The 12,055-nt window shown below is 29.6% G+C and overlaps 2 protein-coding genes across 4 annotated transcripts in view; one reads left to right on the top strand and one right to left on the bottom strand.

The window, feature by feature from the left end:
• Positions 1 to 2,437: 2,437 nt before the first annotated feature.
• On the bottom strand, positions 2,438 to 7,526 carry LOC107439125 (nucleotide triphosphate diphosphatase NUDT15). Its single transcript, XM_016051617.4, has 4 exons — positions 7,253 to 7,526; positions 7,003 to 7,169; positions 5,191 to 5,387; positions 2,438 to 3,608 (listed from the first exon to the last, which is right to left on the bottom strand). Exons 2-4 carry the CDS (start codon positions 7,155 to 7,157, stop codon positions 3,508 to 3,510), a joined length of 453 nt encoding a protein of 150 aa, XP_015907103.1. The 5' UTR covers positions 7,158 to 7,169; positions 7,253 to 7,526; the 3' UTR covers positions 2,438 to 3,507.
• Positions 7,508 to 12,055, top strand: part of LOC107439126 (scramblase 1) — an 18,774-nt gene continuing 14,226 nt past the window's right edge. Inside the window, exons 1-4 of one of the 3 annotated variants that reach the window (XM_071181364.1) lie at positions 7,508 to 7,607; positions 8,454 to 8,630; positions 8,667 to 8,906; positions 10,316 to 10,432. In XM_071181364.1, the coding sequence (XP_071037465.1) occupies positions 8,474 to 8,630; positions 8,667 to 8,906; positions 10,316 to 10,432 (514 nt within the window). In that variant the 5' untranslated portion in view covers positions 7,508 to 7,607; positions 8,454 to 8,473. Of the gene's footprint in view, positions 7,608 to 8,453; positions 8,907 to 10,315; positions 10,433 to 12,055 lie in introns of all 3 variants that reach the window. The other 2 variants (XM_043039970.2, XM_043039969.2) reach the window with 2 other exon arrangements.

Below are 12,055 nucleotides of genomic sequence, written 5' to 3'. Positions count from 1 at the left end.
AGATGGAGATATTTTAAGCGATAAAACAGACATTCTCAATAGGTGGAATGAACACTTCGACAACCTACTTAATGTAGAGTGCGTTCAGACAGAGTCCTGTTCACCAAACGTTAACCAAGAGTGTATAGCACCTCTTTCAATGATTGAGGTTGAAGAAGCAGTTCAAAAACTTAAGAACAACAAGGCTCCTGGCCCAGATTTGATATCACCAGAATTCTTAAAAAACTCAGGACCAGATGGGTTAAAGGCCATACATAATATTCTAACATCAGTATGGGAAAAAGAGATACTCCCGGAAGAATGGAAACACAGCACTGTTTGTCTTATACACAAAAAAGGAGACATTCTTGAATGTTCAAACTACCGGGGTATCAGCATGCTCTGCACTGCATATAAAGTCTTTTCAAAAATTCTATTTAACAGACTTAGCCCCTATGTAGAAAACATCATTGGTGAATACCAGTGCGGCTTTAGGAGGGGCAGGTCTACAACTGACCAAATATTTTGCATAAGACAGATTCTGGAAAAGACCAGGGAATTTGGAATTGGTACCCACCACCTATTTGTGGATTTCAAAACTGCTTACGACAGTGTAAACCGGAAGCGACTCATTGAAGCTATGCGAGAATTCAATATCCCGGACAAGCTTGTACGACTCACCACACTTACACTGTGTAAGACCATGCAGAAAGTTAAAATCCAAAATGACTTCTCGGAACCAATGGAGGTAAAAAATGGTGTAAGGCAAGGTGATGCTTTGGCATGCCTACTCTTCAATTTGGCATTAGAAAAAATTATCAGAGATTCAGGAATCAATACCAGAGGACATATCTTTCATAAGTCTGTCCAAATTTTCACTTTTGCCGATGACATTGACATCATAACGCGAACACAATCTGACTTAAAGCAAGCTTTTCTATCCATGGAAAAAGAGGCAGAAAAAATGCAGCTCACTATTAACCAGGAGAAAACCAAGTATATGCAATGCAACAAAATAACTGATTCTACAACTCACTTGCAAATTGGTGAATACAAGTTTGAAAAAGTAAACAGTTTTGTTTATCTTGGTTCTGAAGTCAACGTTAATGGTAATATCGCACCCGAAATACAAAGAAGAATCAATAGTGCAAGTAAATGTTTTTATGGATTAAAAAAATATTTAAAATCAAACCTACTAAAAAGAGATACTAAACTGTTAATTTATAAATGCTTAATCAGACCTATCCTAACATATGCCTCAGAAACTTGGACAACAACACAGAAAGATGAGAATTCCTTGGGAATCTTTGAACGTCGGATCCTAAGATCCATTTTTGGGAGCAAACAAGTTGATGGTACTTGATACAGACAATCAAACTCAGAACTCTATCGGGCCCTTAGAGAGCCTGATGTTGTCAAGTATGTAAAAATCCAAAGAATTAAATGGGCTGGTCACATCATTCGAATGAACAGAGAGTGTTCGACAAACATAATCTTTTCGGCTCAGCCCAGAGGTCGACCAAAGCTGAGATGGGCCGACTGCGTGGAAAGAGACTTTTCAGTCTTAAAAGTCTCAAACTGGAAGACTACTGCCAGGCAGAGGCAGGCCTGGAAGAAGTTGACTGAGAAGGCCAGGGCCCACCCGGGGCTATTGTGCCATTAAGGAAGGAAGGAATATTTTACAATCCAATCGTAATTTATAAACAATTTTCAAACAACTTTACTCCTTCTTAAATTGAGATTAAATAATTTTTCACTGATGATTAGTCACAATCATTATCCAACAAGATATTTTAGTGTAATTCTGTATCTTGTTACTACTACATTACTTTTCCCTTATTTTTATGATTATATAATTATTTTATAAATATAGTTGGTAAAATTTCCATTAGATAATATGATTCATTGCAGCTAAAACGTATTACTATAAATCTGTATGTTTTCTAAATAATTGTATCAATATTACATAAAAAATATATGTGAAATACTCATATTACAATTTTTTGAATTAGGAAATAAATTCTAAGCTATATCAATAAGTTTTTTATTATGCTTTATTTTCATACTTTTAAGTTTGCTCATTGAACTTTAGAAGTTTTTAGATAAAATCATTAGGATAAAACATAACTTCACTTCAGGCTGAAATTTAAAATTATCTACTTTATTAGCTGTATTCTTTATTTCCTTTCCTTTTTTAAAATTTGTCACCCACATTTCTTTTTTATTTTATTATTGAATGAGCCTAGATTTAAAGAGTTTGAGGCAATATAAGCCACACTTCTATCAAAAGTGGCATTTATACATCAGCTTCTTTGTATTGTTTTAAATCCGTACTCTTATAATTCTCTGAAATTTCCAATTGATGACAGCACAATACACAGAAACATCTTATGATTACGAAAATAGTCTTTTATTTTCAAGGAATAAAATCTATTATTAGATCAATAAAGAGCCATGCAACATTTCAGAACCCTTTAATTACTTTTATTTGGAATATCATGAGCATAAGGAGTTACTTTTTTTCCTCTCAAAACAAACTTCATTTCTTTTTAATGTAAGTAGAACTTCTTAACAATAAACGTAGCAATCTGCCAGTTACAAAATTAACCTGAATCAGTATTACTAACATTAATAAATGGCATATGTGGCGGGGCCATTAAATCTAGGCAATAAGTGCAGGAACGATGATAGGACTGAACTGTAGAAGTCTGCTTTAATGACAATTCACAATAGCAGACCTAATTGTTGCTATAATAAGCTTGTTGCTATAAATAAATACACATATTCAGTTTTAGAATAGCAATAAAAAGGATAAAATAGACTCCTTTACCTTTTTCCCATTTATTTTAAAGTACTTATCTAAGATAAACTGCATTAGCCTACAGATTTTAGACTAGACAGAGAGTTTTTGCAGTAACATTTTACATCATTGATAACAATAAAAATTTATTACAATAATAAGCTGTGGAGAAGGTAAATAGGGAACACCATAGACATGTGGTCAACAAAATAATTCTTCTTTTGAAATGCATGGTAAGAGACTTTTGTAAAGAGGAAAATAACTTAACATGTGTTTACCCACATATAAGTTTAAACATATAGTGTTAAAAAGTAAGATGAAACGATGTTCATTTTTCTCTATTCTGTATTGTTATCAGACATGAATAAAAATGTCTTCCATTTTGCCCTATTCTGTATTGTTATTAGACATGAATAAAAATGTCTTCCATTTTGCCCTATTCTGTATAAACAGTAGTTAAATGCATTTCCCACAAAAAATTTTAACAATAGTGGGAAATTAGTAAATTTTGGCTCCTAATAAACATAAAATAACAACTTTAACATTAGCTTTTTAACAGTGACTAGGAAACTTGTCATTATAGCAGACTTCTAGTAGCTTTACAATAGCTTTTACAATTAAAATTTTTTTTAAAAAAAACATAAATGTAATAAGTAGAAATTCTATAGTATTTACACAGTTAAAAGTAATTTATGACAAAAATTTCTTAATTTTTGTAGCTTAATAATTCATTTAATAAAAGGATTTTTTCCACTCTTGTAGAAGTCTCTGAATGCCCAAAATAGTTTATCGACCGAAGGTAAATCATTCCAATGTACCCAGCTCCAACCTAAAAAGGAGAAAAGCATAAAAATCATATTTTCAAAGTGCCTTTGAAATCACATTTAACATATAGAAAATAATAAAAACAATAGAATAAGCACATTTAAAAAGATTTTAAATTAATCCATTTAAAATATTATGTCTTATTCAGTATCCTTTTTCAAGAAAAATTTTATACCATCAAAACTATATAAATGGATTTATTTTTACTGATTTGTTTAATCTCTTCTCACTTTTTTGCATTTCAATCAATATGTAAAGTAATTTTAAAAGAAATAATCATTTGAACAAAATTTAAGTATAAATTAATAGCACTAAACATGCCAATTATTAGATACTCTGAAGGTGTGATTTATGCATTAAAAGGTAAATTAATTATAAATGTTAGTCCAAAAAGTTATGTTAAATGTGTAACATGTATAGAATGTAAATTGATATCAATTTTCTGCACATAAACTTTTCAGAATGTTTTACTCTCAGCCACAATCACCACTGATTGGACTGCAAGACTTCTCATGCTCGAAAGAGCAATCCAAAGACGTAATTTAAAAATAATTTAATGAAGTAAATAACAGAAGGAATAATTTAAGGCATAACTTTATTTTTGGTAGATTAGAAAAAAATTTGGTATACTGTTGCGATAAATTAAATGTACAAAATCAAACAGATTCTCTGATCTTAAAATTTTTAAATGTTATAATTGCAAAATGGAAGTAATTGTTTGTTTGAATTTGTTAGTTGTATTTTTATGGAATTGGTCAAAATTTCCAATTAAAATCAAAAAATTTATTTGCAATTTGATAAAATGACTTGAATACTGTATTTTCAAATTAACATTTGGATGTGTTTAAAGGAAAAGGAAAGTGATAAAAAGATCCAGCTCTTGCAGATATTTGAAAATTTATTCTTTTTTTCTCTCTCTTTGAAATGCTCAGATGTAATGTGGCACTACTGACAATACACTGAGGAATAATTTTAATTTACTAATTTTGAATTAGAAACCTAACTCTAAAGGGTAAACTTATAACAGAAAAAGACTACTGACAGTTATATATTAACAAATACCAACAAGCATATTATATAAAAGTATAATTACAGATGCAATAAAAAATTTATCTACTATAAGCATCATATCCTAATAAAACTACAAGAATCATACAAATTGAAAAATTGTTTTTAAAAAAAATCTATTTTACTTTTTCTCAATCCTATAAACAAATTATTACATATGAAGAGCTGAGTGGGTAAACCAGGTGAATGATATTTTCAGAGTGGCTATAATCAGGGTAAGAAGGAAAGAGTGATGCCGGAGCTATTTTATAATAAATTTATATGAAGGCGGTACAAATAATTCTTTGCCTTATCTTATTTACCACTACCTAATTTGAAATATAAATCATGCAAGCATACTCAAAACAAATAGGTAGATTAGTTACGTTAAAATTAAAGTGAAAGCAAAAACAATTCAGCTACATTAAACACATCCATATTGATGCAACTGCCTCATATTATTTTCCCTGATAAATAAATACCCCTAAAAATATCACTTATCTGTTTCATCGCCTAAGCCCTTTTTTTATGATACATACCTTCACATTTTTCAGGTTCAATATTCATTGGTTCGCACGAATCTGCATTCACAACTTCTCCTATCATAACGATTGTAACATAGTGATAATTTTCTTCTTCTAGAATTGTGTTTTGTACCTGACACAATTCAACATTATTTATGTGCAAACCAGTCTCTTCTAAAACTTCTCTAGCTGCAGCTTTTTCCCATGTTTCACTGCAAAGTTAATCAATTAGCAAATAAAGCAAGCAAATTCATTTTGTATAATTACTAATAAAATGTAATTTTATTAATAAAAGACTATTAACTATAACTAGTACATTAGCATTGTGCAGTTTTATTTAAGACACAACTTTTGTTATTATATTACCGTGCTTTATGTTAATATATGCCAGGGCAAAATTGCTGAAAGTAAAGAAAAGAGAAATTTAAAGCTATATTATAGTATCTTGTTATTTCACAGTATTTATGTGTAATGTATGATATATTTCAGAATCAAATTTTGATGTATTTGATTCTATTTCTTAATTAAAAATAAATTTAAACAAATTTCTATTTGTTATTAAATCAATATGAAAATATTGATTATTGTTTTAATTGGACAAAATTATTTATGCAACAAATTGAACAAGCTACTCCAACCAATATGTATTATCGGTAGGTTTCTTTTATACTTTCCTTTGTTTAGATCTAAGAAGTAAAACTATATTTATTTATTTTTCTTGTTATTTCAGAAAAATTTATTTCATATACTTCGGAAAAATAAATTTTGTTTATTTTGGAAAAATGAATAATTCATTCTGGTAGCCTGTCAGAAGCTTTAAAAAATATCACAAAAGGAGTCTAACTCAAAGGATATAACTTAGGAGAGCACAACCTTTTTGAGTGAAGGTATTAAGTCATCCTAATGATAATTATGGTAATTTTAATATAAATATCAGTGATTTGAGCATTAAATCCCTTTTATCATCAACTAAATATTTGCATAAAATTAAATGTGTTTAAATATTGAAATTCATTGAAAACTGGAGAATACCTAACTAATACTTAAGAAAAAAAAATTCCTTCCTATCAAAAAAAATTTATTTATCCCAAGAAAACGTTTAAAAAAGTTGGGCTTTTTACCACATCACAAAAGACGAAAGTTATATTTAAAATAAATTAACTGCAATGTTCAAAACCAAAAATAATAATAAAAAATAAACATTTTATTGAGCAAATAAATACAAATAAATATTTTCACTGAAGAATTTTTTTTTGGAGTTTAAAATAATTCAATATAAAATAAAATGCATCGTAGATCAAAATCAAGTTAAGAATATAGTTTCGAACTCAGGATATTCATAATATACTGAAGAGGTTTCATGAATCTTAAATCTTGAGAAGTTTTTAAACACCTTTTAAATTACAAAAAATTAGAAACAAAGTTAAAAACAGCTAACAATGATTAACCTCACCTATTTCTTCTACTACCCTCACCTTTTTTTCAAATTTTATTGGTTGTTTAAAATAACAAGTTCAGTAACAATGAAATAACAGAAATGCAAGTAAAAATGAATGCATTCGAAAACTAAGGATACTAGTTGAAGTTTCACCTTAAATGCAATCAACTTGGGAAAACCTTCTTGGGCCCAGATCTTTTTGGACTGCTAGGTCAAATATGATCTTGGCTTTTACTAATATAAGATATTTGATATTGAGAATAAAAATTTCTTACTATAGATTTTGTTCAAAAAGCAAACCGCTTCAACAGACATCTGACATTCTTATATCAGATATAAAACAAACATATTTTAATCTATTAAATATCTAGTTTTTCATTCATTATTACCCAAATTCTAAATGTCCACCTGGTAACTGATAAAGACCAGATCCTATTCCTCCTTTTCGTTTACCCAAAACAACACAGTTCGGATGACTGCTACTGGTAACAATAACTGCAACACCAACACCAGGTCTTCGATCTTTCATAGAATTCTGTGGCATATTTCTTGATGACTAAAATAAATTAAAAGCCACCTTTTATATAGTTTATTTTATTCAAAATATAAATACATTGCAACACAGCTGATATATCATACTTGCGTTAAAATTAAGAGTTTATGGTTTAAAGCAAATTATATTCATAAACTAGAAATATGAAATCCAAACAGTATTTTAGCCGGTGATGAATTATGGTGAAACTTTTATTTACTACTCACGTTTCCGGCTGCTTATTTCGGCAAATACTTGCAACCGATAAAGTTTTGAAGTAAACCAAGAGAAAAATGAACTTAAAGGTTCCGAAGTTAACATCAAAGTGCCACACTAAATTAAAAACATTTAGTTGTAACTGCATTGTTATTGTTGCTGTTTACGTTTTACGTCATTCCGAGTTTCGGTTTGTGGTGTTGTTTTCCGCCGAGGTAAATTATACTTTAGATACTATTTTCACAGGTAAATTGTATTTTGTTTATTTTATTTCCTTAAAACCTGTTTTAGTAGTAATTTTGCTTATTTTTATCTATAATTGTTGATTATGCGAAACGTCAAGTTTTCCTCTTACATCAATTCTATAATCTAAAACGAACTTCATAAATTCATGTGATTAGTGATATATTTAGTGTTGGATTAAAATTGAAAACACAATGTCTGTTGCTAACGTGTTTTAAACAATTTAAATTTGAGCAGTCATTCTTCCAGTCGAAGTAAAATTTGGTTTCGCGGTTGTAAGACTTATAACAGCGAACAACAATATTTTTTGAAAAGTTTCGTTTAGAAAGAATGATTTCTGAATAGTATTTGATCGGATTACTGGTCGTAAGATGGTAAAATAGAATTTCTTTGTTTCCTAATTTGCCGGGAATTTCATTATTAATCGTTAAGCTTTAATCTTTATTCTCTTTGTTTCTCTATATACTNTAATTACCCCCAACCATTTGCAAAATGTTAAGTTATATAATCAATTATTATTATTATTATTATTATATAAGTATATCTTTTACAATGCAATTGATGCTAACAATAGTGTATTTTAAGAAATTCAATGACAATAAAAAACTTTATTTCCAGTACTTAGCACCATAGTAAAATATTCTTAATCGCCATTGTCAGGGATATATATTTCCTGATATTTCTTTCAATTACAACCAATCAATATAGTTTCAATTTATAGTTTAATCAGTTTTTTAATTGAAAGTTTTAAATCTTAAAATCAAAAGCCTTAGTTGGACAAATTTGTATAATGTTTTGCTCGTGTGTAATATTTTGCATATGAGTTCCTATATTGTTTGATTAATTTAGTGTAGGTAATAAGAGTTGCCATGAGTTATCCAGCCTCTACACCTAGTGCACCTCCACCAGGCCTCAATCCTCAATTTATACCTGGAGATCCAAGTGCTCCTCCTGGCTATCCACCACCTGCAGGTTATCCACCTTCAGGAGGTTATCCGCCATCAGGAGGTTATCCACCTTCAGGAGGTTATCCACCATCAGGAGGTTATCCACCTTCAGAAGGTTATGCACCTTCTGGGGGATATCCACCTGCTGCAGGTTATCCACCTTCACAACCAATGGATGCTTACCCACCTCAAGGTGGTGGTTATCCGCCTTCACAACCAATAGATCCCTATCCTTCCCAAGGAGGTGGTTATCCTCCTTCTGGTTATCCCCAACCTGGTGGATATCCACCAGGTCCAATGATTAATCAACCTACTCCTGGTCCAGGTTATCCATCTCCAAATGCTATGCAACCTTGTAAGTTTTATGTTCATTTTATTACATTTTATGCAAATTGTGTTTTAAAAAGTTTTTTACTGGATTTCATCTAGAATAGTTTTCCAAATGTGTTGTATAAATTTTAAAGAATTTTTGCAACTTTTTATCATTTAAAGATTAATTGCTCATTTCCTTCTCACCAAGATGTGTAAACTATGCAATTATGTGTCACTGTTTCTTTATAAAATGTAGCTGGAAAAAAAATCACTTTTTTTTTCATATCAGGATTTTACATGTTGCGACACTTAAAAAGTTATTATCTATTAACTAGAATTTATTCTAATTTAAAATATATATCAAGTTAAACTTATTATACTTTATCAATTTAAACTAACTGTAGTATATTTTTGTTTACATATATGTACTCTATTTTGTTTTATATTAAATATTATAGGTATTTCAAATAAATAAAATTATGCACTTGAAAGTTAACTGCGTAACTGTTCATTATTCACACATTAGTAGATGGAATCAACTAATAGATGGCTAATATTGATGTTTTGTCTGCTTAATCCTTAGCAAAAAGACATAATGTCAAGTGCCAACTATGACATTGGGTGTATGTTTCACCTATAAAAGGTTGAAGTTTTTCTTCAGTCCCATTAGAATCAAGTTATCATATTGACTAGTGTCTGATTAGAATGTCTTGAAAAGAGACTGTATCAAATAACCAGCTATTTTAAATAATATTTTTGAATATATTAATTTATCTACTATATGAAATTATTGCTTCTAAAAATCAGTATCTGTTACATAAAGTATTTATGTTTTGATTATTAGATGATCGAAACATAATTGATGCTTTGAAATATTCACAAAAAACATTGTGCTTTTTCTTGTTTGTACGATATTGTTCTTAAATTATGCGTATGAAAGTTTACCCTATAACTGTTTATTACGAACACATTAAAAGATGGAATAAACCAATAGATGGCTAATATTGATGATCTGTCTGCTCAAGCCTTGTCAGAAAGGTACAACCTCTAGGGCCAACAATTACATTGGCTGTACGTTTTACTTTCAAATAGTCAAAGTTTTTTTTTTTTTGTCCCATTAAATTTAAATTATTTTACTAGTGTCGGCTTCAAATGTATTTAAAAAGTGGCAGTCTTAAATAACCAGATATTTTTAACAGTTTTTTATAATATATCAGTTTTTTTAGGGGGGGGGGTATGCAAATATTGCTTTTTATAGTCGTTAGTTATCTTTTACATATATTATTTATATTTTGATTTTTTCGTGTCCTCCTGTCTCTATGATATAGTTTTGGGATTTTGAAAAAATAATGCTAATATTTCATTTATTTTTTAAGTAATCATCTAATTTATTGTTATTATTTAATTTATTTGTACTCATTTCTAAATATGAAGAAAAAAATTAATTTTCAGCTGGTGATGGAAATTGGATGCCTGTTCCAACTGGTGTTCCTGTATGTCCTCCCGGACTAGAATATCTCACTATGATTGATCAAATGATTGTACACCAAAAAGTGGAAATGCTTGAAGGTATTAAATATCTAATGTCTTGTTGTTAATTTATCAAATTTAATTAGATACATCAAATTGAGAATTAAGTTTTATGCTTCATTGTATATTTGGTGACACTGGTTTTAATCTCTGTCTGATTCTCATAGAATGCATTTCCAATGGTTTTTTATTTCAGAATCCTGAGCTGCCATCATGTGTTTTCTTATGCAAAACGATAAACATTCGGTGCATATTCACTCCAAAATTGCTCTTATTCTTAGGAACATTATTAATAACTAAAATGTAACAAAATTAAGTGAATCCTTTAAAATATTTGTAACAAACACAGCAATTGGGAGTCACCTATAGAAAGACAAATGAAGATACGTGTGACAACTTAGCAATGGATAATGCTTCAAAAAATAAAAATCTTTTGATTCAAAATATATGATAAATACAATACAAAAACGAAATTAATACAATAGAACACTGTATAACTGATAGAATTTTTAATCAACTAAGCCATTTAAAGCATATACTGCTTTAATCAAATTGTCCATAATAATTCAAATTATGGACAGCCAGATAAAATCCAAAATCAACTTCAGTTGCCAAAACATTACTTAAAACTTTACCTTTCTATATCTGCCCACAATCTAAAGTATGTACAGTAATTGTTATTAAAAAGGCTGCGCGGTCATACAGGCCGGACTTACAATTTTAACAATTACTAAGGAGAAATCAAGAATTTGAAACGAAAGAAGAAAGCAAACTCAAAGACTTTCTAACGTAAGAGGCATGAGCTTAAAATCCCACATGGAACTTTAGAAACACTAACGTCATGATGTAAAAAGAAAGTCAAAACTACTAAATAGCTTCAGTTTGAAGGAATAGCAGCAAAATACTGTGTGTGAATCATGTAACAGTGGGTGACCTCATTAATAAGAATGGCTAGAATTTTATCTCCTTTCTCTTTTCTCAACCAACATAGTTCGTCCACTCCTAAGAACAAGAAAGGAGATGAAAGTGAAGCCCATCGCACCTATCATGTGGCTCTGATGACCTAACCAATAAGAACAGCGCGAGTTTTTTTCTCTTTACGATGAACCTGCTTCACCCACTCAGCCATTTCCGAAAACAATCTCTTGCTGATGTGACTTTGTATTTCCATTTCAGCTTTGCGTGTTTTCTTCATGACCTGATTTTTCTCTTTTTTGCTTTGCATGATTGTTTAAACCCGTTATTCAGTTTCTCCAAATCTCTACAACGCAAACAGGCAGTTAATTATTTACAAGTTGTAAATTAGATTTTGTTTACATTCAAAGTTGATATCCTACAGTGCATCATCAATCAAAAACTATCAAACCCACCATATTTTAATAAAAATAAATAAATAAAAATGATTTTAAAAATATACCTATTTCTGAGCAAATTCTTATTGGTTCACTATATTAGAACGTTATTATTGACATTTATTTTTGATTTAACCCAAGTTGATCGCAAAATTCTTTCGCAAAGCTTCCAGAAAAATTTAATCGGCGGATACACCTCAGATAACAATAATTTAACTTTAATTATAGTAATTAAAATGGGCTGCAATGTATCTACTAGAAATTACTGTGTGTATATTTATATTTAAACTTTTAGTATGTATGTATATAT

This window comes from Parasteatoda tepidariorum, chromosome 5, assembly GCF_043381705.1.
Source record: "Parasteatoda tepidariorum isolate YZ-2023 chromosome 5, CAS_Ptep_4.0, whole genome shotgun sequence".
In the NCBI taxonomy this organism is placed as follows: Eukaryota; Metazoa; Arthropoda; class Arachnida; order Araneae; family Theridiidae; genus Parasteatoda; species Parasteatoda tepidariorum.
This window is presented reverse-complemented; position numbering and strand designations above follow the sequence as displayed.

Coding starts and splice junctions, on each gene's coding strand:
- LOC107439125 (XM_016051617.4), bottom strand. CDS start 7,157: ATGCCACAGAATTCTATGAAAGATCGAAGACCTGGTGTTGGTGTTGCA. Junction 5,388..7,002: donor GGTGGACATTTAGAATTTGG/GTAATAATGAAT, acceptor TTAACTTTGCAG/TGAAACATGGGAAAAAGCTG. Junction 3,609..5,190: donor TGAACCTGAAAAATGTGAAG/GTATGTATCATA, acceptor TCTCCTTTTTAG/GTTGGAGCTGGGTACATTGG.